Below are 27,908 nucleotides of genomic sequence, written 5' to 3'. Positions count from 1 at the left end.
TAATGCAGGCTAAATGTCCTCTCACCTTTCTCCTGTTTAGTTTAGGCTATTAATTAACCCTAATTAAATTAACATCTCCCTGCGTAAATGTAGGCTTATTCCCTGCAGAGTAATGCAACCCATTCTTCTCCAGGCTCCTTGACTAAAAGACTTTCCATGTTCTACAAATAGTTTTTTTATATGCTGTAGTATGCCTAACATATAATATGCTATTAAAACAATCACGACAAACCCTGGAATCTCCACTTAATGCGCGTGATACAGACTGATTAAAAGAATGTGGAAATGAAACCGTGTTTCTGGTTCTAAAAGAGGGAGGAGACGGAGAGAAACTTGGGGTTCATTGAAGAAAACCTGCTCCCGACTAGGTAGAAAGAGAGAGAGAGAGAGAGAGAGAGAGAGAAAGAGAGACAAAGAAAGAAAGAGAGAGAGAGAGAGAGAAAGAGAGAGAGAGAGAAAGTCTATTCTATTCTATTTAAGTCTATTCTTAAAAATAGAATTAAAGGTTATCTGACCTGTGACTCTCATCTTTCTCCATATTTTCTTTGGATGCATGTATCAGAAGATATGAGTTAGTACACACTCCTAGACTGTGGGGGCAGCATTCCACTCTACAGTGTACAGCCTGCAGGAATATCAGTAGTAGAAGCAGAAGAAATATTGTGTTTTCCTGGGTGGATGGCCTTCACTGGATAAAGCCTGTCTAAACGGCATTGATAGCCTGCTAGTACAACGTGGGAGAGGGCTGCTGAAATGTGCGTCAAATCTTTATGTTACATTGCTAAATGTAAAGTTAGTCGTATGAATAATCAGTTGATTAGCGGCTCATAATACAAGGCTTTGACCAAGTTACCTCGACATTAGCAACGCTACATCTGTAACTTGGACGAAGGCAAATGATCGCTACAGTAAGAAAGTCAACTTCTAATCGCTAAATGTACAAACATTATGTTATAGGAGCTTTCAGAACACAAACATCAGGCTAGCATAAAGTGACCAAATCACCGAAAGACACCACTTTGTTTTTGCTGGTTATTCACTCTCTTAAACTGTGTTATTGGGCTTTTAACATAAAAAGCAATGTTACTTTTATAGCAAAATATATTACATTAAGCTAACGTTGATTACCAATTGACATTCAGAAAATATGAAAATGTTTTCTAAAATGTTTTTATATTTATCGGCTATATATCATATGAAACTTATATTCCAAAAACGGTTCTTTGAAAAGCAATGTGTTAGCCTTCTGTTTGCACAGCATTCTTATGTTATTACATTTATTTACCTAATGTAAAAAACACCAGTGAGTTATGCACATACTCATAACCACACTAGCTTGAAGACTTGAGGATTAGTTTAGTGTCTACACTAATCAAACTCATCATAGCTAACTAGATTGTAAATGTAATTCAATATTGGAGCACAGAAAATAAAACCACAGGTTTTTTGTAATGATTAGTTTTTAATGTTCTAGTTAGCAATAGTAAATGCTCTCAGACACCCACCGAAATGTGAAAATATTGTGCTTCCATTTGGGTTTAAAATAAATGAATTCAGTAGGCTACTTGCACTGCTTGTCAATTTAAGAAGATAATTTTGACATAATCGTAGTGAAGTAGTGATTGCAAATTTAAATTATAGTTTTTGACAATGTATTTAGGTTTACTTCTAAGTTGTAGACTCATTGATAAAAAATGTTTACAAAATAAAAGTGAATAATAGATTAGGTAAAAGTATGTTACAGTTTAAATATTTTAGAAACATCTAACCCTGTGTCTTAATTATGACAAACTCAGATCAACTATCAGACATTTTCAATTGAGGTTCAAATGATTATACAGTTATGTTCTTCTTTAGACAACTTGTTGGAATCAGACCAGCTGGGTCAACAATGTGTCTTGGTTTTTACATCAAATGATTCAGTTGATTTTTGAACGTGTTTTTAAATAAGTGTTGAATTTAACGTCATAAAACTTAAAACCAAAATGAAAGGTTTTCTATATTTATGTACACTGTAGTTACTGTACAGTGGGTCTATACTACTCCATTGCATTATGGTCATTTCTCTTTCCACTGATTATTTCAGCAGGTGCTGTCTAAATTTGTTGACTGGGACTGAGACTTGATTGGGTCTGTGAAATCCGCTTTTCCCCTCTCTGTAAGACATCTCTGGCCATGAATGAAGTTAATATTGTCAGAGAGGGCTGGCTTCATAAAAGAGGTAAGGACCATGAATCACTGTATCTACATGTTTAATGAACTATGAAATAAATGTTGTGTTATTATATCTGTTGGACTGAGCAACACCATCAAGTACTAACTCCAGCTGACAGTGATGTTCCAATTGACTGAGTGTGCAAACTGAATCTTTCTGACCCAGGTGAATATATCAAAACATGGAGGCCAAGGTATTTCATTCTAAAGAGTGATGGTTCCTTCATTGGTTACAAGGAAAAGCCTGATCTCAGTGACCAGACCTCCCCACCTCTCAACAACTTCTCAGTTGCAGGTAAGTCCTGCAGATTGTAAAAACAGAACTTTCAACCAGGTAAGTTTACACATACATGGAAATTGGTCTTGGCGTTCTGGTGCAAAAACAATTCTCATAGAACTGGCATAAAAGGGTTGTGACTCAGTTGTAGAGTTGGTCGCCTCTTATCTGGAAGGTCGGGGGTTCGATCCCCAGCTCCTGCAGACACATATTGAAGACACTTAACCCCAAATTGCTCCCACTACGCAGCGGCATGCATGTACGGAAGAGGATCTCAGAATCCTGAGATTAAAGTCAGAACCAAAAACATTTTTTTCAGTGGCTTTTATCCTCTTCCATATGTATGAATGCAGTGTTATCCCTACCAGTATATTAGGGGGCGCCCTGCCCCCCCATGGAGGTTAATTTAATTAAATTTTCTATATAGCGCCAGATCACAACAGAAGTCATAAGGATACCTTTCCTATAGAACAGGTCTATACCTCGTCCTCTTATTAAACAAACTAAACAGTCTTATGTTATTTATCTTATTTACACGACAGCATGTCATTTCTGTCTCTACATGGTCGCACATTTACAATTCTCCTCCGCTCTCTGTGTCGTTACGCACACACACACACAGACACATGCGTATGCGCACACACAGGTGAGCTTACTCCCACCAGCAGACAGAGAGCGTGATTCTGAAAATATGTCGAGTCAACCACCTGAAAAGAAGACAAAAATATCTGTGTTTTTTTAACCGCTCCTAGGGTGGTGAAGATGGCAACACTGGCTCTCCTGCAAGTAGCGCCGTATCAAGAGGCTCTATAAACGTTCCTCCAGAAGCCCAGAAAGATACACTGCAGTGACTAAAGCGGCACACTTTGTGGATAATTGTCATAAAAAGTGGAGTTCACTGGGTTTTTCTTAAATCCAAAACCATACTCACTGTCTTTGGATCATTGTGTTTACTTACTGTTTTTTACAGAATGTCAGTTAATGAAGACTGAAAGACCCCGTCCCAACACATTTGTCATCCGTTGCCTGCAGTGGACCACTGTCATTGAACGTACCTTCCATGTGGACAGCAACGAAGAAAGGTAAGAACAATGTAAACCATTGTTATAAGCAAGCGGCCACTTTTCCACTAGGCTTGTGACAAACATGGCCAAATAATTTAAAATGATCCCCCAAATAGAATCTGTAGGCTCTTTGTTTAACAGACTATTTTATGTTGTTTGAAGGCCTAATAATACTTTGGATTTTTGTTTCTCAGAGAGGAGTGGATGCGAGCAATTCAGTCAGTTGCAAATAGTCTGAAGATGAGGGAACAGGAGGAGGAGGAACCAATGGATGTGTTCGGCTCACCAAGTGAGAGCAGCTTGGAGGAGATGGAGATGGCTATGTCTAAGAGTTGCTCCAAAGTGGTAAGTGGATCAAATGTTGGCCACATGGACAATAGTGAGCTCAAGCTTAGGCTGAGAAAGCTGCATGAATTCATAAGATAACATTTTGGTAATGTTATATAGTTTCCTTTAGATTATTGAGGGCACTGTGGAGGAAAAATTACATCTTTCAATGCTTCATTTTATTTAGATTCACTGTATGAAATAACTGACTTTGAATTGCCTCTGTATGAAATGTGCTGCACAAATAACCTTACGTTTCATTGATAATTTATTAATACATTTCTGTTCAGGCTAGACAGATAGATAGATAGATAGATAGATAGATAGATAGATAGATACTTAATTTAATTATTTAAATACTTAATTCATCCAGAGGGAAATTGAAGCATCCTGTAGCTACTTGTAAGATCTAACAACACCTGCTGCCCCCATCCCCCTGTATGTATAGAGACTATTTACTATCACAGAAATTAAAACGAAACCCCAACAGAGACTAAACAATAGAAAATTAGACCCGTACAGGAAAAAGTATAAAACACTCAGATCAAAATTAAAGTTTGTCCTGTCCATTGCAGGGCAGACCTCTTATACAGGTGCAGAAGCATTTATATGGCAAGTAGCCATGTTAAAGATGAATGGTTAATCGATGAATTAACCCTATTTACCGACAGTCACATGTCATTTTAAACCAAAAGAGGGCGTCACCTTTTGCTACTTAGAAACGACTGTTATTACTCCACTACTAAAGGCCCTGACACAACAAGCAAAGAACCAGGTACGATGAAGGCTGCCTGTGCGCCTCATGTCGCCTCAAGTCACCACTAGAACAAACCGCAAAGTACGGAAGCACATTGAATTCACCAAAAAAAATTCAATAAATTGGACACATAAAGATCTCATAATTATGAGATCAGGATCTCTCCAAATATGAAATAAGATCTTGTAATTATGAGATAAACATCAGCTGATGTTTCAGAAGGATGGACAGCGCTGTATTGTGTGTGGGTGTGCAGTTAGGCTATGTGTGTGCAGCACTGAGACAAATATAAACTCTCCACTTAGATGTGTTTCTTAGCGTGCTTCTGGTTGTTGTTACAGTTTCTAGTTTTTAATATACAGAACAGTGAAGGTGACGAGCGCACTGAATGCATGTTGAAGCAGTTTGGACGGCATCAGTCTGCATCTACGATCTGTTCTAACCTGAGTTATGTTATGTAACTGTACCGTCCCCAACTCCCTCTGAAGCTCACGTCACCGTCACACCGGACGCTCCAGCAGGCGCCACTTTCAAAGAGCCTTTCTCTCATTTTGTCTAATAAATACATTTGTAGAACACGGCGATACATTGTTTCTTAAATAAACCTTATGGAGAGGAGTTTAACAGAGAAGCTGGGCGGGGCGTCTGAGTAGGAGGTGCTGATCTCATTATTATGAGGTCATTAATTATGACATCTCATCTCGTCATTATGAGATCTCACGAGATAATGTTTCTAATTTTCTTTTCTTTGGTGAATTCAATGCGCTTCTGGTGTCAAAGACTACAGCTGACGGCCAACCAACATCTGTCGTTATGATACAAGAAGAACATTTTCACACTGCTGTCGGTCACCACAGACCAGAAGAGGCAGAGGCTAAAAAGAAGGAGAAACTTCACTAATGAGTGAAAGCATGGATACTACAGCGGCGTGCTCAAGGGGCTTTCCTGAACCTGTGTCGAGAGCTGGAGAGAAATGAAACCTCCCAACAGCCAATCAGAGACATTCCTCTCACCGACTGCCGATTCAACATGTTGAATCAGCCAAAAAACGGCAGACGGGGGCCGACGTTTAGCGACAGAGCAGGACACACTGCAAGAACGAGGGCGACGCCCGCTAAATGACAGTCCAACTAGGACCAACGGCCGACGATCTCCTTAAATGAAGCCGTACGGAGAAAATGAAGCTGTCATCAGAGAGTGTTTTCTGCAGCTGGACTTATTGTGAATAGACTGTTCACAGGACTCAGCCCTGATCACTTAGATGTACTCAGCTTTCAAACAAAAAAAAAACGACTAGGTCCTAAATATATGCTGATGAGTAGAGTATTTTATGTGCTCACGACTCACGTGTAGAAATGCTAATTTGCCTAAAAAACTGAAGAATGAAGTGTGTTGTGAAGAGGCTCAAATGGTTTTATTTCACTTGAATACATAATTTTTATTTCACTTGAATGGACATTTATAGCAGGAAGAACAGTGCTTTTCTTTCTTTCATTCTCTGTTTATTAATGAAATTCTCTCACTCAATTCCATTTCACTATATAATGCTTTATTGACATCTCTCTCTCTCTCTCTCTCTCTCTCTCCCTCTCTCTCTCTCTCTCTCTCTCTCTCTTGTTGGTCTGTCTGCCAGTCTCTCAAGTAGCCTTGAGCATTCCTCCACTGTTACATTCTGCTTCAATGACCTGTACAGTAAAGACACCTGTCCTTTATAGGGGGGATATAAGATAATCCCCCTTCATTTACATCCAACAGACATTTATCATTGTCAACACACCGTTATCTTTTACAACATGACATTTCTGTTACATTCACTTTATTTAAAGAACTGGTGGATTCATTGAATCGCTCAACCCATGACCTTTACTGTCTGCAAGAAATCAATGACTATTTCATCACTTAATTCACTACTGGGAGCTTTTGAGAACAGAATTGATGTATAGTAGGACATTATGCATATTTACATTTTTAAGATGCTCCACGGCCATTGTGTCCCTGAAGGCTACATTATATGGGACAATTGCAGTGGAAAGAAAATCTCATCACACTCCAAATTAGTTTTTCTTTCTATAGATACAGACATTTTAAATCATTTAAAATCCTCAGCCCTCATGCTCTCCCACACCTCTGCCTTGTGTTCATTACAGACAATGAGTGACTTTGAGTACCTCAAGCTGCTTGGCAAAGGGACATTTGGGAAAGTGATTCTGGTCAAAGAGAAGTCCACTGGAGTACATTATGCCATGAAAATACTGCGCAAAGAAGTCATAATAGCAAAGGTAAGTAAAAGGTGTGTTTGTTTCAGTTTCATTCATTAACCCTACCATACCATAATTTCATTCAGTACCCCCCTTTTCAGACTGCTTTTTTCAAGCTCAGCCGTAATTACATCTTGGTTCATTTAACATATATATTATGTTGATTCTGCAACTGCTTTATATTTGTGTCCCAGTCTGTGAATCACCATTGTATTTCTGCTGAAGCTTCACATACACACACTCAGACATGCACGCACACACAGAAGTCACTACTGCCCTGGCTCAGTTGATCCAGTCTGGCCTCCTCTCTTACTACCTCCAAAGACCAAGACAGTACAGAGTGGGGGTCACTTTGTCCCCACATTATACCTCTGCAACAGTCACATTGAAGGTGAAATGTCACAGGGGCATAAATATCACGTTTTGAAACGGGCGTCTAAATGGAGTTAGTGTGAGTGAGAAGGAGGCTGCTAACATTAGCTAAGTGCTTTTCTTAGAGCTCAGCTGGTTTTAACAGGAGCTGAATCAATATATACTGTAGGGTCTCCTCACCTCAAAAACAAATGCACTTGGTAATTAGACGTATAGATAATCTAATAAACCAGTTCCAGGTTTAAAATCTGGAACTGTTCTTTCTGTTTTTCTGATCTTTGTAGTGTTCACTTTTAGTGCTTTGCAATGGGATGTTGGCATGTATGCCTTTGTGTTCTTCATATTTCGAGCAGAAAAGTACAGACTTTGCTGCTATTTTTTTCTACAGATTGGCAGTTAAATCATCAGTCAAAATTCTAACTTGGTATATCCTTCTCATCGATTTATATTGAGATTGTTATAAAGGCCAAGTTACTACATTTTTGTGATTGAAATCATCAAAATCTTCCAGCAACACTTGTAGTATGAAGATGAACTTTATTAACAAATTAGACCGACGCGTTTCGGCTCGTGGCGTTCATCAGGGTCATCCTGTTAGTGAAATCGTATCAGATGGGGTTTTTAAGTGGAGTGTATTGAGCTTTTACTGTTGCAAAACTATTTGCAAATGGTTAAAACAGATGGGTAAATAGATCTAAAAGTGCAACACAGATCTGTACACAGCTCCAAAAAATGTGCAGATTCACAAATACGTACAAAGTCTGATAATATAAAGAGTCATTTGTAAATTGACATAAACTGAAGCCTGAAAAGTTCAAGTGTTTTCGCTCTAAGATCTGAAAATGCAATGGAGTCATCAGTTACACTTGAGGATCTGTTTACATATTGGCAAATAGTTTTGTTACAATGGCTCCATACAAGAGTTCTTTATTGAAATGTCTTAATACAACTCCATTTCCGATAAAGTTGGGATGCTGTGTAAAATTTAAATATTAACAGAATGTGGGGATTTAGATTTTTTCAAATCTATTGAAAATCAAAAAAATGTATGGTGACAACATTTAAAAAAAAAAAAAGACTGGAAAAGTTGTGAAATGCTTAAAAGACACCTGATGGGACCACCCACAACTAATGAGGTTAACTGGCAACAGGTTCCAAACGTGATGGGGTATAAAAAGAGCATCCCAGAGAGGCTGAGTCCTTCTGAAGGAGATAAGGATAGGATCACCAGTCTGTGAAAGACTGTGTTGGTAAATAGTCAAACACTGTAATAATACTATTTTATAACATTAAACATCAAAGATTGAATCGCCTACAGTACATAACATCAATAAAATATTCAGAAGATCATAACAATCTGAAGAAATCTCTGTATGCAGTGGACAAGGTGAAAAAAAACAATATAAGGTGGGCATGCTTTTTCAGACACTCAGACGGCCCTACATTGAAAAACAGATTCTGTGTTGGACATCACTTCCATTGTCTTTCAACAAAGTTCATCACTGAATTCACAGATGTGAGCTTAAACTCTACTTTGAGGGAAACGGAACCAGAACCTGAAATGCTGCCCCCTTCTCTTGGTCCAAGCTCATTTAAATGGATTGAGGCAAAGTGGAAAACTATCCTGAGGTCTGACGAGTTACAATTTGACTTTTTGTTAAGTAATCGTGGACACTCTTATCTTGGCTAGAGAGTTTTCAATGCACAGTTCAAAAGACAAGCAATCCATGATGGTAGGGGGTTGAGAAGTGCACATTGCATGGGTAGCCTGCACTTGTGTTAAGTCTCCATCAATGCTGAACCATATATACAGGTTTTGGAAAAGCATATGCTGCCAAATAGACAATTGTTATTGTAACCTGCCTAAGGCACACCTGTACAGTAAGTATGCTGTCTAATCAGCATCTTTATATGCTATACCTGTCAGGTTGATGGATTATCTTGGCAAAGGAGAAGTGCTCACTAACACAGATTTTAAAAAGTTGAGAGGAATATGCCTTTTGTGTGTGACCATGCTTGATCATTAATCAATCAATTTGTATTTGTATAGCGTCAACTCATAGCAAGTGTTATCTCAAGACACTTTACAAAAAGCAGGTAAAAGACCTTACTCATTGTTATGTTACAAAAAGCAGGTAAAAGACCTTACTCATTGTTATGTTACCAAAAACAAGTTAAAAAGACCTTACTCATTGTTATTTTACAAAAAGCAGGTAAAAGACCTTACTCATTGTTATGTTACCAAAAACAAGTTAAAAAGACCTTACTCATTGTTATTTTACAAAAAGCAGGTAAAAGACCTTACTTATTGTTATTTTACAAAAAGCAGGTAAAAGACCTTACTTATTGTTATTTTACAAAAAGCAGGTAAAAGACCTTACTTATTGTTATTTTACAAAAAGCAGGTAAAAGACCTTACTCATTGTTATGTTACAAAGACCCGGCCTATCCATTGTGAGCACTTCAGCAAAGAAGCAAAAGTTATTAGAATGCTAATGATCCACAGAGGCTAATATTTCTAGCTTTGTCCACCAGTTAGTTGACAATCTTGAAGACATTGAATGTCTCCACTGAAGGCTTCTAAACTAAGTACAGTTGTCTTTTGATCAGGCTTGGTTTACAATGACCTGAATGACAGAGCGTACACACACTTATCATCATCATATTATACACAGCACAATTTATATTAAGAAATCCATTAAAGATGGAAGTCAAACACAACACAAACCTGATTCTGTTGCCCCGTAATATGATTAACAATAGGTATAGAGATGAAGAGAGGTTGTGAAAGGATGTATTTCTTATTAATTTACATATTTATTTTCTCAATAATGAACATCTGTGGGATATTTGTGTTATAGTAAAAAAAGAAGCGGTGGGAATAAATAAGTCAATATACTAAGTAAAATGCATCCTACTCTTTTTTCAACTTGTACTGTTTGTTATGTTGAATGTGATAGCTGATATTTTTTGGTTTAATTTTCACATTTTATTGCTTTTGTCATTTATTTGTTATCTACTGTTTTATGAACATTTGAAATAAACACATCAACCAACCAATCAATATTCTTACCGTTGTTAGCGAAGCATTTCTTTTTTACGTTAATTGTTTTTGTTGTATCCTTGCAGGAGGAGGTGGCCCACACAGTCACAGAGAGCAGAGTGTTACAAAACACACGACATCCCTTTCTCACGGTGAGAATGTTTTATTACTCTTTTTTTTTTTAGAAAAATCAACCACTTGTTAGTATTTCAGTGCAGGAGTGTTGCTGATAAATGATATGCTGTTTCAGTTTCCATTGGGAAACACTGACATTGTAATGATCTTTGTCTCTGTGATATGAAACAAATATCAAAAATTATACCAGAATATTGCAGTGTTTTAATGTACATGCGAATATACAACCAACATTTGAATTATACACTCAAATATTTTATTATTTCGGTCTTTAAAGGGATACTTCACCCATTTGCATGAAGCTTTGTATCATTAGAAACCTGGTAGTATTTTTGAATGGTCGTGCATCCCTCCCTCATTTTCCCCTGAGATGGGAAATCTTTGTATTTCTAAGTCTGAAAAGGAGCTTCAAGTGGAAGCTGTTGCGGTTAGCGGGGTGAAACTACAACGCTAGTTCCTCATATTTCCGACCACTGAAGCTACAGACCAATCACAGATCAGTGGGTGGGAACTCACTCCCAGAATCGAAACTTAACGTCTGCCATATTGCTTGGAAGCTATGCTAACAGGCTCCATGGAGAAAGCTGATAATGGCAAAAATATAAATATAGCGGGGAGATGGCTGCTGCCGACAGGCCAGTCTTGTGTTTTGGCTGCTGCGCCCGCTGGCCGCTCGCCGGGGCGGCTGCTGTTTCTGCACTATTCCAGCCTTGCAAAGTTTCTTTAGCCTATACAAGTAGCCTATATGTTAAGATGAGGTATCATACAGTGAGTATTATATGTTTTTTTTGGGTGATTGTTATTGTTTTAAGAGGGGTCAGGACAGGTTGATTGACTATCGCACTTGACTGAGAGAGAGAAAGAGAGAGTCGGACTGACAGACAAATAAATCTTTAAAAATGAAAAATGAATGAAAGAGAGCAGCTTTTCATTTTTCCCAACTGAGCCTTCGGGGATCCATGCAACACAACAATACTCCTGTTTTAAAAAGTTTATTTATTTATTTTTAAACAATGAATTTATAATTAAGGATAATTAACAATCCCTGTAAGTTGGCATGTTCTAGTGGGCATTATGCCACAGTTACTGCAGTAGTGTTTTATGTGTGTCTACATATTACAGGCAGGTGACACCAGTGTTGTAGTGAAGTCACCAAACTTCAAGACTGAGTCGAGTCTCCAGTTCCTATCGTCCGAGTCGTGTCAGAGTAAACCAAAATCAATCCCCAAATGAGTCCCCATTACCTCAGTCTGAATCTTATTGGAGTCAAAGTACATGTCCTTAAGATGAGCCAAGTTTCAGTTCTCTTCAGAACATAAATGTGTTTCTGCTTCTAATCTGAGTTTACCCTCTCAGTCTGAGAGGGTGTGATATTATTATAATTATTATTCATAATGTATTAATTTAAATGATCACAGAAGCTGTTTACAGAACCTGTAAATGGTTCCATGTGTGCAGTAATGTCACTACATTTAAGCAGCAAAGCAAAAAACTGTTTGAACATTTTATAATTAGACAGGACAGAGGAAACTCTCCAGAGAGGACTGATTCAAAGTTATCATCTAAAGTAAAATGTTGAACCCAGCTCTGATGGCGCTCAGGATCTTTAAGGAGGAGTGCTATTTCACTCTAAACTATTTCATTGTATGAACCTCCACAAACTGTATGTGACCTTTTGGATGTGTAGAAAACACATTTCAGTCCGAGTCATCTGTTCACAAGTCCTGAAAATCAGGGCTGGAGTTGACTCCTGGACTCGAGTACTACAACACTGCTTAAGACACAGACTCTGGATGCATCAAACTGTATGTGTGAGACAAAATAGCAATTCACAGTAGATCTACAGATGGCAAGCACTCTCTTTTTGAATCATGTAATTCTGGCACTAAACTATGTTTGTTCATTGCCTGCTTTCTGTTTTCTGTGTTTGCCTCTTTGACTGATTATGTGAGTCATGACATCTAGCCCAACTATTTTCTTTACTAGATTTATTGTGCTAGCAAACAGTATTCAGTTCAAAGTACTCCTTAACCTTAACCACTGTCATTGTACATGGTTTTATTTAGCTTTTTTAGCTGAAAACAAAACCATCAGTATCATTTTGAAGACATCTGAGGCTCATTAAAAGGACATTGATGATCATTTTCCCCTCCTGATTCATCGGATCTCACCTTTTTGTTTTTCATACAGGGCTTCATTGTATTTTGTTGTATTTATTTTTCTTCTATTTGACCATTTGATTTCCTCAGACTCTGAAGTATGCCTTCCAGACTCACGATCGACTCTGTTTTGTAATGGAATACGCCAACGGTGGTGAGGTGAGACCTGAAATATACACACAACTCCAAAACAGATCCAGTCACCAAGTGTTTACTCTGCTCTCGTCTTTTCAAGCTCTTCTTCCATTTGTCACGTGAACGAGTGTTCACAGAAGACCGGGCACGCTTCTACGGTGCTGAGATTGTGTCAGCGCTCGAGTATCTCCATTCACGTGACGTTGTTTATCGTGATCTGAAGGTAATTACTCGTTTTGTCAATAAGTCATCAAATAATAAGAATGCTACAGTTTACATCAAAACATCAGCAAATGTCATGAACTGTTCTGGGTACTGTCAGGCCTTATATATATATATATATATATGTAGTATCATATCAGTTTTTATTTGACTTTTCTGGAGTGTGCAATACGAGTATTATTCAAGTAAACTTAAACTAAAGTGATGTCTGGTCTCACAATGTGAAGCATTATAATGCATGATGTTTCATACATAGCAACACTTATGAACTATTGAAAATACAATTCTGAAACACTGGCAAAACCTCAAACCTCTACTAGCTCACAAAAGTAAGATTAATTGGTGTGTTGATTACACACAAACAGATTGGCATTTTGATAGCAGCCTCTACTATTAGTTTATGACTGTGTGGTTAAAGGTTCATGCTGACATGTTGTATGAAGAGAAAATAGAAAATTTTAAGTTTGCATGCTAGTTACTTCTCAGATTCAGATTTATAATGCAAAATAGGATGAATACACTATTTGTCAAAATATCTTTATTATATGCCCTGAGAATTCACAAGGTATCCAGCTACATGTATTTAAATAAATCAATTAAAACAATTTCTATTACTCAAGTATGATTAGCTCCAGATGTAGCAGTGACAGCAAAACGAGGGACACATTAATGCATCAAAAATAAATAATGATATAACTAATATTCTTTAAAAGTAACTATTTTTCCTTTGTTACTCCTGTGTTTTTACGTTAGGCTGCTAAAGGTTATTCCACTGTTCTATTTAGTATCAAAACAAGGTCCCCATTTCTCATGATCTAATCTCATAATGCTTCATTTGAATGTTAAATTGGCTACATTTTACTTTTTTGGGGGGGGGAACCTCCCCCATACACCCTACCTTCATTTACTTTAATATCTTGTCATACTTTCACCTGCTGTCACTGTTAAGTTATATTGGCATATAATCCATCTCCATCTTGAACTTTGAAAAAAGAAATAAATGTCTGTTGGATTCCTTAGAAAGAAAACACCAATTATTGTTATTTATTATTGAGAATTATCTATCTATCTATCTATCTATCTATCTATCTATCTATCTATCTATCTACCTATCAATCAATCAATCAATCAATTTTTATTTGTATAGCGTCAACTCATAACAAGTGTTATCTCAAGACACTTTACAAGAAACAGGTAAAATACCTTACTCTTTGTCTGTTAACATTACAAAAGAGCAGGTAAAAAGACCTTACTCATTGTTATGTTACAAAAAGCAGGTAAAAGACTTTACTTCAGGCAAGCCGTCCATCAACAATCCGGTGGGGAGGGGGGGTTGTTCTGGCAGGCACATGTAGTCTGTTGGTATTTTAAAACTATTTCTATAAAATCTTTAAATTCCTCACACAGTTCAATCAGCAGAGTTTGTTCAGCTGTATAAAAAAACAAAAAATTAATCTGGTAAATTAAATTATAAATATATATATAAAACATTTGCAACATTTTTCCACAACAAAATGTGGAAAAAGTGAATCGCTGGGAACTTTGTGTATTTTCAGGTAGGGGGAGGTGACTGTTCCATTGCATGCTTAAAAACTAATGGGGACTGACTATTTGCTATTCGGGCTCGTTGGCTGTAGAACTACCTCACTGAGAACCTTATCTTGCTATATCAGTGTGTTATGTAAAACCCTTATTTATGGAAATATTTCTATTGCAATGCTTTTTTGATTTTCACACTTGAATTTGCCCAAACAAGATGAAAACAAACTACAATTGTGGACCCACAGTCAAAATGGCACTCACGCTAGGCAAAGTTGTCCTGCTCCAGGACTAACTAGGCCTGAGCACGGTTGCCTCTAGTATATAACGTCGTAATACAACACACATGTCATGTCGTGATCATGAAGTGTGCTTAGTTTACAAGACACAAGGTGAAATCTGCATCCGCACATCAGAGAACAACAAAGAGAACATGACAGATACTTTACTGACTTTGTGTCTTATATTGAGTAATGTCAGTCAGATACAGACACAACACTCTCCTGAATGAAGGCTGTCCACGTTGTGTACCTTGTTTGTGCTCATGCATGAACTGTGATTGAGCATGGATCGGAGCACTCACACTAGTCAAACAAACTGGGCTTTAGGGGCGAAGCTTGCTTGGGCATGGTACGGATTGCCATTAGACCCTGAGAAGTGACTTCCCCCAGAGAGCTGCAGTTCCTGAAATTTCTAGACCATTTACCAATGAATGAATTGGTGGAAAAAGAAAACTGTAGGTCTGCCATCCATAATAACATTGAGCATTTGTTGCAGCCCTTCACAAACAAAATATTAGTTGGTTCCACTTCAAATTCCGGTAGTAGTGAAATCCTTAACATGAGATCTGCATGCACTGCCATATATTAAATGAAGCACAAAAATAATAGTTGTGGGTAAGTTTAAGTGCACTGTTATGTCTGTGATTGTATGCACATCCTGTAATTTGGATAAAGAGTTCCGAAAGCAGTGGGAGACACTTGGGGTTAAGGACCGATCGGACATGTAGCTGCAGGAGCTGGGGATCGAACCCCGCACCAACTCTACCCGCTGAGCCACTGCCGCCCAATAGCCTTCAGGCATTGGTAAAGGTGTTATGGTGGAGCGTTATGTATAATACGTTTTAGTTGCTCTATCTTCACTATAAATCTGTGAACCTTACTCCGTCTGTCTCTACAGACACTGCGCTAGTATGTTCTAATAATTCTCAGACAGAGCCAGATTTGCTGCTCTGTAAGTCCCCACTGACTAGAAAACGTGCGATCGTGAGCCGAGACCTGGGATTTGAGCATATCCTCCACTCGCTCCAAATAGATAAGTGCAGGACTTTTGCATGTATAAGTGAGGTTACTGGGTGTTTGAAGAAACATTTCTGTAACATTCTGCTCTGCACAATAAGGTGACAGTCATGGAGAGGACTAGCAGAAGGAATGGGACACACCCAGGGGGCAGAGGAGGAGGGCATGGATAAGAGAGGGCCTGATTCACTCTTTAAATATTTCCTCTGTCACATAAAATAACTTGGCAAGGTGTGTGGTCTCTTTTGGACATGAATCTTATTTAACCTGATACATTTTCTCATTTATATTTGTAATAGCCATAAATTAGATGAATACCAAATTATTATTTTTTATTTACTTGTGATTTATTGTGACATTGTTATGGACAAAAATAAACCCTCTGTTGGCATTTACCCTGCCTCTTCATATTGTAAAAAATAGAGATGTCTGATTGCTCTTTGCAAGGTAAGAATTTAGACAGATGCTTCTTGGAATACTACTCAAATAACTGTGATGTAGTAGAGTAGCCAACACTGTATCTTGTTCTTGAGTATGCGTTGCACCACATATTCAACTTACTTTTAAAATCTTGAGTAAAATTTGAAAAATATATAAACCTTTCATCTGTCTTTCTGTGGCCATTTAGACTATCTTATCACAAGTAAGCCAAGGAAAATCCCTTTTTATGTGGTTCCAGAAAACTGATTGAAAATCAGCTATTGATAATACATTGATCATACTTTTGAAAAGTAACATTACTCTAAGTAGCATTTAAAAAGAGTACTATTTACTTTTTTTTTCTACTATCATCACTAAGTACTATCATTGATAATTGAGTAATATTTGAGTAATGTTCTGTATTTTTACTTGAGTACAGAAATTGTATTATTCCTTCCCCCATTGATGACAAGAGGTCCAACCACACAAATCAACTATATATATAAAGAGACCATTATTCTACATCATTAAAGCTGCAATGAAAAAGGCTTCAACACACCCTCTTCTCACCTTCATAATAGTTTGGTTTACATTGGCCTTAGTACAATATGGTAGAAAGAGATGTCAAGTAAGTATTCTGAATGTATGTGTAAATAATTATTGTTGCCCAACTGTAAAGTGAGAAAACCTTTAAATCGCACAATTGCTTTTCTATATGTGAATATAGAAAAGGTGTAGGAATTCTATATAGAAAAGAAACACAAGTGGTAATAGAAGTACACCTGTTGAGAGTGTACAGATGTTCCTGGTACACACAAATATTTACAATATGTCAGTTTGGAGCATTGTGGGTATGTATCAACCCCTTGTCTATCTACCAAAGCAGTGGGAGGAGTCGCCCTCATTTCAATCTCCCGAATTAGGCCAGATGCTGTGGCCCAAACATTACTGTCTTCATTAACTGAGGTGAAGAGTGCAGGCAATTGTCAAGTTACCCTGAGAGCGATCTCTGCTAGATCAAACTGCAGACTACTTCAGACAGCCTTGTGCGCTGATGGACTACATTTTGAATTTGAACGGCTCATTAGAGTTCAAATGTGAACTGTCTCCTACAGGTTTGAATGAATGTTCCTATTTCAAATAAAAAATGACAGCCCTAAGTCCAGATCATATTGTATAACTATCAATCCAAATACTTATATGAAGTGCAAAAATAATAATTATTGCTAATAGCGAAACACAGTTCAGTGATTACTTTTTACTCTGAGATTCATGTCTTACCAGTGGATATACAATGTGGTGTTGTGGCGTTTTTCTACCAAGAATAGGTGAAGAAATGCAAAACAAGAACAAGCTCTCCCAGCTGAACGTACCTGAGTCCACCTGCAGGTGGATCACAGACTTCCTGTCTGATCAGCACTGGCTCCCCTCAAGGCTGCGTTCTTTCTCCTCTTCTCCCTGTACACCAACAGCTGTACCTCCAGTCATCAGTCTGTCAAGAGACGACACCACCCTCATTGGACTCATCTCTGGTGGGGATGAGTCTGCCTACAGGTGGGAGGCTGACCATCTGGTGACCTGCTGCGGCGAAAACAATCTAGAGCTTAACGCTCTGAAGACAGTGGAGATGGTTGTGGACTTTAGGAAAACTGAGGCTGCCCCCATCACCATCGATGAATCCACGGTGTCTACTGTGGAGTCTTTCCGCTTCCTGGGGACCATCATCACCCAAGACCGCAAGTGGGAGCTGAACATCACCTCCCTCATCAAGAAAGGACAGCAGAGGATGTACTTCCTGCTGCAGCTGAAGAAGTTCAACCTGCCAAAGACCATGATGGTTCACTTCTACACTGCCATCATCGAGTCCATCCTCTCCTCCTCCATCACAGTCTGGTACACTGCAGCCTGCAGAACAGAGTCTTCCCCTCTGCTGTCAGCCTGATGAACAATGTCCCTGCCCTCCCCCCCCTCCTCTCACATAACCCAGACTCTCATCAGCCCCACAGTCAATAAAACATCAAAGTAATGTGAATGCTGAATCTACTTTTAAGCGTTACGTAAACGCTCACCAGACTCTAAATGTATTTTCTTTACATGCACTCTGAGTATATTTATATAAAAAAGTTCATAGTCCACTGCACAGCTCTTTCATTGCACCCTTTGTACATTTTGTGTTTTTACATTTTTTTATTCTATTGTATATATTTGTAATTGCTTCTTATATTTTATTAAGTTCTTGCTATTTTTGCTTTGTTTCCTTTAATTGTTTAGCACCAAAAGACCAAGACAAATTCCTTGTATGTGTAAATGTACTTTGCAATAAAAACAGATTCTGATTCTGATTTTTTAATTTATAAAGTGTCTGCAGCCAGATGTTGTACCTCTCTGGTATAACATTAAAATGACAATAAAGGAATCTTGAATCTTGTTGAATTTTCATACTCATTTTCTCAGGGATTCCCAGCAGAGAAAGTTGCAATTTGACTGATAATAGGTGTAGGCCAGTGTACAGTACTTTAGTGTGTACAGCAAAAAGTAAATCTCTGCACATGGTTAAGGAACACCTGACTATTAAGTCTCCATCTCATGGTCAAAGGATCCATTATGTACATTTGTTAAAAACCTTATAAATCCTGAACTCATGTATTGATCCATGATAATTAGTCTTACATTTAATGTGTATGTTATTTTATTGTCTTTCAGCTTGAGAATTTGATGCTGGACAAGGATGGCCATATCAAAATCACAGATTTTGGTCTTTGTAAAGAGGGGATTACCCCTGATGCCACCATGAAAACGTTCTGTGGAACTCCTGAGTATCTGGCACCTGAGGTAAGGCACAAGCAGATTTTTTTTCCCTCCCATGAACCCCAAAGTGTGTTTTTGACCGAATTTAGTGCTTTGCTTGATTCCATCCATTCGTCCATTGTCTTCTGCTTGTCTTGGGCCGGGACACCGCCGCAGGAATGGTAAATGGGCTTGAGCTTGTATAGCACTTTTCTTCTGACTACTCAATGCACTTTTACACTGCAGGTCCTGATGACACTGATGGCTGAGGTTTCTATGTAAAGTGACCATCAGCAGTAACTAATCCCATTCATACACCACTGACCAAGCAGAGGGAGCAACTTGGGGTTAAACCTCTTGCCCAAGGCCACATTGGACATGTTGCTGCAGGATCTGGGGAGTAAACCCCTGACCTGCTTAAAAGACGAACCACTCAACCGAGTCACAGCCGCAGGAGGCTAAGCTAGCTGACCCAAACATCCCTCTCCCCAACGACATTGTTACAATTCCTCCTGAGGTCTTCCCAGAATTGTCAGGATCTGTTTGTCTTTACTACTTGAATGTGGTGTTTCTACAAATTGAAATTAAGATGGGAGAAAGATGCTGGTACAAAGTTGACTGATCATTACTGGTTTGACAATGTAAGATAGTGTTCCAAGTCAAGCTAAAATGGATTGAGGAAATCCATCTGGGAAATCATTTGAAGGTTTTTTATGACTCTGAAAATAGAAGAGTCAAAGCAGAAACCTGAACATAGTCCGTGCTAGAGAATGTGGAATGTGTGGTGATATGTGTACTGGTGATTTTCATATTTTTCATGAATGTCCCAAATTTCTTCTTACTGGGTAGATTTATTATTAATAATAATAATAATAATAATAATAATAATAATAATAATTAAAACTGCAAGCGGTGATGAAGGGCCCTCGCACCCCTGTGCATGTCGGGGTGTGTCGCGACCACGGGAGTGCAGCGGAACGTGGCAAAGCAGCAGGCCGTGCAGTCCGATTTGTGTAAAAGTGATATTATGGTATGTTGAAATAGGCAACGTAATGAAGATCACATACAATTTTGACGTAGAGCAGTTCAGGCTGGCACTGTCATGATAGAGGACATTTGGAGGAAATTGAGCATTGTATATAGGATGTAGCGCTATGGTTAAACTTTATTATTGTTTTGTGTCACTGTGTTCAGAGGCCAACCTTGATCAATCAATCAATCAATCAACTTTTATTTGTATAGCGTCAACTCATAACAAGTGTTATCTCGAGACACTTTACAAGAAGCAGGTAAAAGACCTTACTTATTGTTATGTTACAAAGAGCAGGTAAAAGACCTTACTTATTGTTATGTTACAAAAAGCAGGTAAAAGACCTTACTCATTGTTATGTTACAAAGAGCAGGTAAAAGACCTTACTTATTGCTATGTTACAAAGATCCGGCCTATCCATCATGAGCACTTTAGCAAAGCAGCAAAAGTTACAGTGGTAAGAAAAAACTGTCTTATTAAAAGGCAGAAATCTTCGGCCGGATCCCCGGCTCATGACGAAACAGTCTTCACAGGTCTAGACTGCGCCGGGCTTGGAAAGGGATAGGGGGAGAGATGGGATAAGATGCAGGAAGAGGGATAGAGAGCAAGGGGGTGGGGGGAGGTAGACCGTCCATCAGCAATCCGGTGGGGAGGGGAGGGGGTGTGGGTGTGGGGGGGTTGTTCTGGCAGGCCGCCAACCCACGATCTGGTGGGGAGGGGGTAGTGGTGGGGTGGGGGTTGTTCTGGCAAGCCGTCAACCGACGATCTTGAGGAGCCTAGGAGAGCTCAAGAGCTCCCAGGAAAGTAGGTGGTTAGTGACTGAGATTTATAGATAGATACATGTAGTAATATGATGTACTGTATATGCACAGAGAGAGAGAGAGGAGCTCAGGGTGCCAGTTCCCCCGGTAGTCTAAGCCTATAGCAGCATAACTAAGAGCTGGTCTGCACCAGCCCTAACTATTGATCATACCTATGTAATTTGAAGAAGATCAGACAAAGTATATAAGAGTTACAGCCACTTCCTGTTTGATGACGATGTGATTTGTGGACTTCCTGTTGAGTTTTGGGCGTGGGTTGAAGAGGCTTTTTTGTAGGTTTTGAAATGTTGGAAATGCATAGTAAAATTCAGAATTGTAGGTTGAACGTGCTGCCGGGGCTGAATGTTTGAAATATTGTAGGGGGCGCTACTGAGCCACTAAGCCACGCCCACTCACTTAAACGGTATAAGATGTTTGACTTTACTACCAGGATTATATGTATGAAGTACGACTATGTTAAGCCCGTGAAAAAACAACTTCCTGTTTGATGGCGAGCAACACGTCCGTATGGCGACAGCGTTGGACGTAGCCGTTTGACCTTGAAAGTGTTGTATGGCCAAGGTGTTAGCATGGTCCACACCAATTTTGAGGGGAAAATGAGCTACCGTGTAGCAATGGCTAATGCTAATTGAGAAGCAGTAACTTCCTGTTGTCAACAGGTGGCGCTGTGACTAATCAAAAAATGTCGATCATGGATGTGTTCAGGTCAGGTCCCGTATCATGCATGAGAAATTTCAATATGATTGAACACTAGATGGCAGAGATAGAAGCATTTACTTTTTTGGCAACTTGCCAAAACACTCAAAAAACTTAAAACGCACGCCACGGCCACGCCCTTTGACGAAATAACGTGCAGCGCACAACGAGATATGTTGAGCCTGTCTAGAACGCACTGACACTGAGTTTGCATCGATCGGATGAGCGCCCTCGGACAAGTGCGTTGAAATAGGAAGGCTGAAATCGGCGATTTTGGGCCATTATCGTGAAATTCAACTTTAATTTGTGGACTTCCTGTCGGGTTTTTTGAAACGCTGCAAGAGGATTTTTAGTCTGTCCTGACAAGCTGAACATGCGTACCAATTTTCGTGAGTGTACGTGAAAAAAGCCTTTATGGGGAGGCCATTTTGAAAATTTCAAGGGGGCGCCACTGAGCCATTTTGCGAACTCCGTTTACGAAACCACCAAAATATCACATTTTTCACGAGACCTGATGACCGTGGAAAGTTTGGAGATTTTTCGGGCACGTTCAGGTCCTAAAAAGTGGCCGCGAAGTGGCGGACTAAGAACGAGAATAAAAATAATAATCGCTAGGGTTTCAAGAAGGTCCTCGCACGGTTCGTGCTCGGGCCCTAATAATAATAGAAAAGCAATTGCCAGGAAATGTTCAAATACAGAATTCCTTAAAAGTCATGGAATGGGAACAATAATTCAGAATTGTTTCAAAATTAAACGGCTGTTTATTCATAAACAAGACTCCTCCTCCATTGTTCAGAAATCTTCATTTGGCTATGTCTGTATCTCAGGTCCTAGAAGATAATGACTACGGCCGGTCTGTGGACTGGTGGGGTCTGGGTGTGGTCATGTATGAGATGATGTGCGGCCGTCTGCCTTTCTACAACCAGGATCATGAACGATTGTTTGAGCTCATCCTTATGGAGGAGATTCGCTTCCCCAGGAACCTGATGCCTGAGGCCAAGTCCCTACTGGCTGGCCTCCTCAAGAAGGACCCTAAGCAGAGGTATCTGAGAGGACTGATCTTTCATTTGTTGCTTTTGGAAATGTCCTTCATCTGAACACTCATGAGCTCTTGTTGTGACTGACAGGTTAGGTGGAGGTCCCAATGATGCCAAAGAAGTAATGAATCACAAATTCTTCATCACCATCAACTGGCAGGATGTCGTACAGAGGAAGGTAAGGCGTCGTGAGGCAAATAAAAGGGAAACAGGGTTTGGTCACTATCACACATTTTATCATGCCTGACTTTTTTGAAATACCAACTGCATCTTTTGCCTCCAGCAGCTCATAAATAACATCTATACCTATTGAGAAATGCAGAAAGGGTTGTGAACTGTGCTGCTGGAAATAAAAGAGACAGAATAACAAAACAGTTTATTTTTGTATTTTTAGTAAGATAAAAATGTATGGGGCCCAGATGTAAGTCCTGTGACGTGACTGGCTTATGTGCACATTGCAGTTGCATCGTTTTATGGAGCCCTATTTGCTATTCTGAACATAAATCTGCCAACACACATTGTTCAACACACCTTGGTTGATCTCTACACTGCGTGCACAATTATTAGGCAAATGGTATTCTTCAGGATAAATTTTATTTTTGAAAAAAACAAAATGCTGGTAGTCAATCCAAAGTGTTATTGAACCTGGAACCTGAATGTTTAACAAAGGAAAAGTGAGTTTTGTCTTTCTAAGGGTTATATTTGGCTGTGCAGAATTATTAGGCAACTAAAATACATGAGTAATATTTCCCAACCTACTAATTCATTCTCATTTTCCAGAGTAAAGCCAACAAATAAGTATATCCTTATCCTCCATATCCTATAATAACATTTCTTCTGCATGGAGTCAGCCCGCTTCATGATCTTTTCACCATCAACCTTCACTGAAGCAGTAATCACAACCTTCTAAAAGCTCTTCAAAGAGGTGTGTTGTCTTCTTTACTGTAAATCTGATGTTTGAGAAGGGCCTTCAAGTCCTTCAAGGGGATAAAAGTCAGGTGGAATTGGGGGCCAGTTGGTAAATCTATAATTTTGAGGCTTTTGCTGGCTAACCAAGCAGTGGAGTAGTTGGATGCGTACGATGCAGCTTTGTCCTGCGTACAGGTCTTCCTGTAACGCTGCTTGAAGAAAGTATCTTCCAGGAACCAGCAGTAAGTTTGGGACTTTATTTCCAGTCTGTTTTTAACTTAAAAAGGTCCAACTAGCTCATCCTTAATTAATGATGATAGCAGCCCATACCAGTACCCCTCCTCCAGCTTTCGGGTACTCTAAGTGGTGCATTGGTGATCCAGCCACAGGCCCATCCATCTGGTCTATCAAGAGCCCCTCTCATTTCATCTTTCCATAAAAGCTTTGACAAATCTGTCTTCAGATATTTCTAGGCCCAGTTTTGATGCTTAACTTCTGAATCTTATGCAGTGGTGGTTGTTTTTCAGCCTTCTTTACCCTCGCCATGCCTCTGAGCACGACTTGACACCTTGTACTTATGGACACTGCGGACAGGTTACGGTTCTGATATAAGGTGGAACTGAAGGATAATGGGTACCTGGTAGCTTCACACTTAATTATTCTTAATTCTATTGCATTTCATTTGTGCCTTTTGTTCTCCATGTGTTTTTTTGCAACCCTGTTGACTATTTGCAACAAAAGTTTTGATTGTCAGATGGTCACGTTTCAAAAGTTAAGATATTTGTGTTGCATCCATCAAAGGCATTTTAACATTTGAACTTTCAGAGCCATTTAAACAAATGATTTGGCCACTTTTACTTGAAATTATGAATCTGCCTAATAATTCTGCACACATTGATACAAGGTTTTAATCACTTTAGACCACAACCTTCCTCATAACAACAAAAACACATCAGCTAAAGATGATTTAATCCAATAGGCTTCAAGTCAGAAAGTGTTCACTGAAGTAATGAGGGTCAAAATACTCAGTTGCCTAATAATTATGCACGCTGTGTAGATACTTATTTAATGCTATGATGAGAGTTCATTTCTTGCTCTTAATATAATGTTTGAATGCTTCTTGGATGCACACCAAGAAGCTCCAATTTCATAATTTATTTATGTGTGAAAAGTTGGCTCTAAACATCACTTATCAATAAATTCTTCAAACGGGAGCTTCTTCTACTATGTACTAACTATCTATGTACAGTATGGCATTATGGACCTTTTCCTACATAAAGTCAATGTATAAATCCTGTTTATTCTGTTGTATAGCCAGTTTATTAACATTATTCCCATGTCAGCTCACCCCTGTCTTCAGACCACAAGTGACCTCAGAGACAGACACCCGTTACTTTGATGAGGAGTTCACAGCCCAGACTATTACTCTTACTCCTCCAGACAAGTGTAAGTATCCTCTGACTGCTAGACTTTTAGGTCACTGTGCACTGTGCCAGTATTTGACTGAATCCTGGTGTCTTGTTCTTACAGATAATAGGTTGGACTGCGAGGACCCAGGCCAGCAAGCTCATTTCCCCCAGTTCTCTTATTCTGCTAGCATAAGAGAGTGAAAGCTGCTCTGCCCCATAGACCCACACCAACATACACAAACAAAATGATCCCTTTCATCTTTAAAATGCCCTTTACCTCTATCCTGGACTAAGTTTTAGTCCCATCAGTTTCTAAGTGCCTGGACTTTGGGCCATATGGTTCTAGAAAAGCCTTCTTTTGTCTACACTACATACAAAGCCAGGCCACACTGAATCAAACTGGAGTACCTTTCATATTAATGGCTCAGCACAACGTTAGAATATCCAGAATCCAGAATCTGTCAGGAGTCCATAGCACCTTCGGTGGCCTTTAAAAAGCTTCCACAGATAATCTTAAACACTATCCTTTTATGTCTTATGAGAAACCTTAACAGTTCACGATTGTTCCAAGTGCTCTTCTTCAAATCTATGAACTAGCTGTTACCAAGGATGACAGGTTTATCTATGAGGGAGGAAGAAGCATGATGTTGGTGGGGGGGTTTTCTTGTTTTTTTGCTGGGTGTGTATGTGGATATTCTTGTTTTTGTTTTTTTGGTTGGTTTTTTTTTTTTTTTTTTTTTTTAGAAAATAGTGGCAAGATATCCAACCTGTATGTCTATATTCAGGCCGAAGGGCCAGTGACAGCATGAGCTTTGGTGTGTGTGCCTTTAGAAAACAATTTCCAAGTATACATCAGCAAAAAGAGCTGAATTCTGATGACACATGATGATCAAACTGTCCTGTTTCAAATCAATTTAATGAAAACAAAAACACATTTTGTTTTGTTTCATCTATGAATGTGATCCTCTTTAATAAATCTTTCAAGTGTAACAAGTGACTTATAATGAAAAAAATATTCCAACAGATATTTCATCTACATGGGGAGAAGAATACACCATACCCCAATATCCATGTGATGTCTAAGTCATAATTATGTGTACCTCTCGTGATCAGATAGTTGATAATCAAGTCAACACTTGTCAGTTTAGAGTATTTTTTATCAAATTTATTGTTCTTGTTTTTCAACTTTTTTGTTAAATGAAAATAAATGTTAGCATCCCCAAAGTAAAGAACCACTAAACCATGTTATTATTCACATTTTGATGTTGCATAGGCACTACTGTTGAAACAGGGATTACCTGCCTAGAACCAAACAGAAATCATCGCTCGTCAGGACAATTCATATTTAGAGTTATAACATTTGTTAGCCTTAAAGGTTTTTTAATTTCAAATTCATTCAACTTTGATGCATTTTTCACACATTGCTAAGAATGTAGACGTTTGCCTAATAACTCACCTTCTCACATTTACCTGCTGGATACTGTACAAGTTTATTATAGAGAAATAGCCGACTTTGGATTTCCGTTATTGACCAATGAGAATCAAATATTCAATATATATTCAAGCCTGTAATAAGATGTCAAATCTTCCTGGCTTTTGTGTATCTGTCATCTTTTGCTGCTTTGTTTATTGTTCTGTTTGCTACCTCAGGACATCCAAACTGCTGCATTTCACTCTTTTCTGAGGTGCTTAAAGATCTTCAAGGGAGGAGCATGAACATGGTCTATCTTGAGATAGTTTTTGAGTGCAATTGTGACATTCAAGGATGCGCTTTTATTATTTTGGATTCTCTTCTATATATGAATGATCACTGATCAACATTAAATTGGAAACAGGAGGGTGCACCAGCTGATGTTACTGCACAGGCACTGAACACAGCATTGTATTGGTGCTGCACTGTTTAAATGAAAAGCTGGTGCAGACAACCTAACCAAGTTTTTATTGGTCACAGAGCCTTCTACCACTTGTAGTGTTTTAAAAATCATTTCTGTTTTTTGTGCGTCATTGTATTAGTTCTTAACCTATTTTCTTCCCTCCATGCTTCTTGAACCTCCATCACATTCATAAATTAAGGAAACTCATAATTGTTTAACTGACTTTCACCTTTAATATCAATTTCAAACAATTTGTTTCTATTTGTCTATGAATGTAATTATGAAAGACAATGATCAATAAATGTCTCATTTTGAACTGTCTTGTTGACGCTTTCATCCTTCTACTCTAGGGTGCCTTCTTTGTGCTGAAACAGCATGAGGCAGATGTTACCAGCAGCCAATCTGGGATCACAGAACTAGTCTCTTTGCTCTTTCTATGACAGTTGTCTCTCTAAAGCTACTGTTAACTATGACCACACACTGATAGCTACACACACATCTAGCTTTGAAGAATGCATAAATGCAGAGTTGAAGTCTCATTGGTCACTGTCCTTTTACATAATATTCTAATTATTGTCACATAAATGTGCAGAGCCAGAATAAGTGCAGTAAGTCACGACTTTGCTTCAACTGAGTATGATGTCTTTCCAACAGCTATAAACCTTTTGATCTGCAGTCACATGTAAAGACACAAAGAAGGATGTATGAGTTTGATCTCTGTCAATTAATACAAGAGACATTTTCTTCAGGTTTATTTGGATTAGGAATGTGAACAGTGTCAGAGAATGAACAGTATGTTGAACATTTAACTACAGTCCTAAACTCCTATAGTTAAAGGTTATAAAACTCAAATATTCTATAGAATTCTGACCTGATTACATCCAATGTATTTGATGTTTGTCAAACAGAACACACACATATAAAAAACCTTCCAAGTTCTATCCTGTCTGAAGGATGTCATTAAGTAATGTAAGGAGGAAACACTTTTTTGTTACAGAGGGTAGAGCTTGTGATGTACTCAGCACCCCATCATGAACGTGCTGCCGGTGAGTAACCACGCCTCCACCCGCACACCTCACGCTGCCACACACATTCATTGACTCAAACGTTGCGTTCTTTAGGAGT

General features: G+C 38.7%; 1 protein-coding gene across 5 annotated transcripts; it reads left to right on the top strand.

Annotated features, from left to right (window-relative positions):
• The first annotated feature begins 627 nt into the window (after positions 1-627).
• LOC132988595 (RAC-beta serine/threonine-protein kinase-like) lies at positions 628-27,099 on the top strand. Of its 5 annotated transcripts, none has more exons than XM_061056107.1 (14): positions 628-755; positions 2,090-2,221; positions 2,381-2,509; positions 3,462-3,573; positions 3,750-3,900; positions 6,787-6,918; positions 10,399-10,464; positions 12,697-12,765; positions 12,842-12,964; positions 18,924-19,052; positions 22,382-22,596; positions 22,682-22,769; positions 24,844-24,946; positions 25,031-27,099. In XM_061056107.1, exons 2-14 carry the CDS (start codon positions 2,176-2,178, stop codon positions 25,108-25,110), a joined length of 1,443 nt encoding a protein of 480 aa, XP_060912090.1. In that variant the 5' UTR covers positions 628-755; positions 2,090-2,175; the 3' UTR covers positions 25,111-27,099. The 5 variants fall into 5 exon arrangements, with proteins under 5 accessions (XP_060912090.1, XP_060912088.1, XP_060912089.1 ...); XM_061056105.1 differs by having other exon boundaries at positions 2,087-2,221; XM_061056106.1 differs by having other exon boundaries at positions 661-908.
• Positions 27,100-27,908: the final 809 nt, after the last annotated feature.

Source organism: Labrus mixtus, chromosome 14, assembly GCF_963584025.1.
Source record: "Labrus mixtus chromosome 14, fLabMix1.1, whole genome shotgun sequence".
NCBI lineage: Eukaryota > Metazoa > Chordata > Actinopteri > Labriformes > Labridae > Labrus > Labrus mixtus.
Note: the sequence above shows the minus strand (reverse complement) of the source record. Positions and strands in the feature narration are given on the sequence as shown.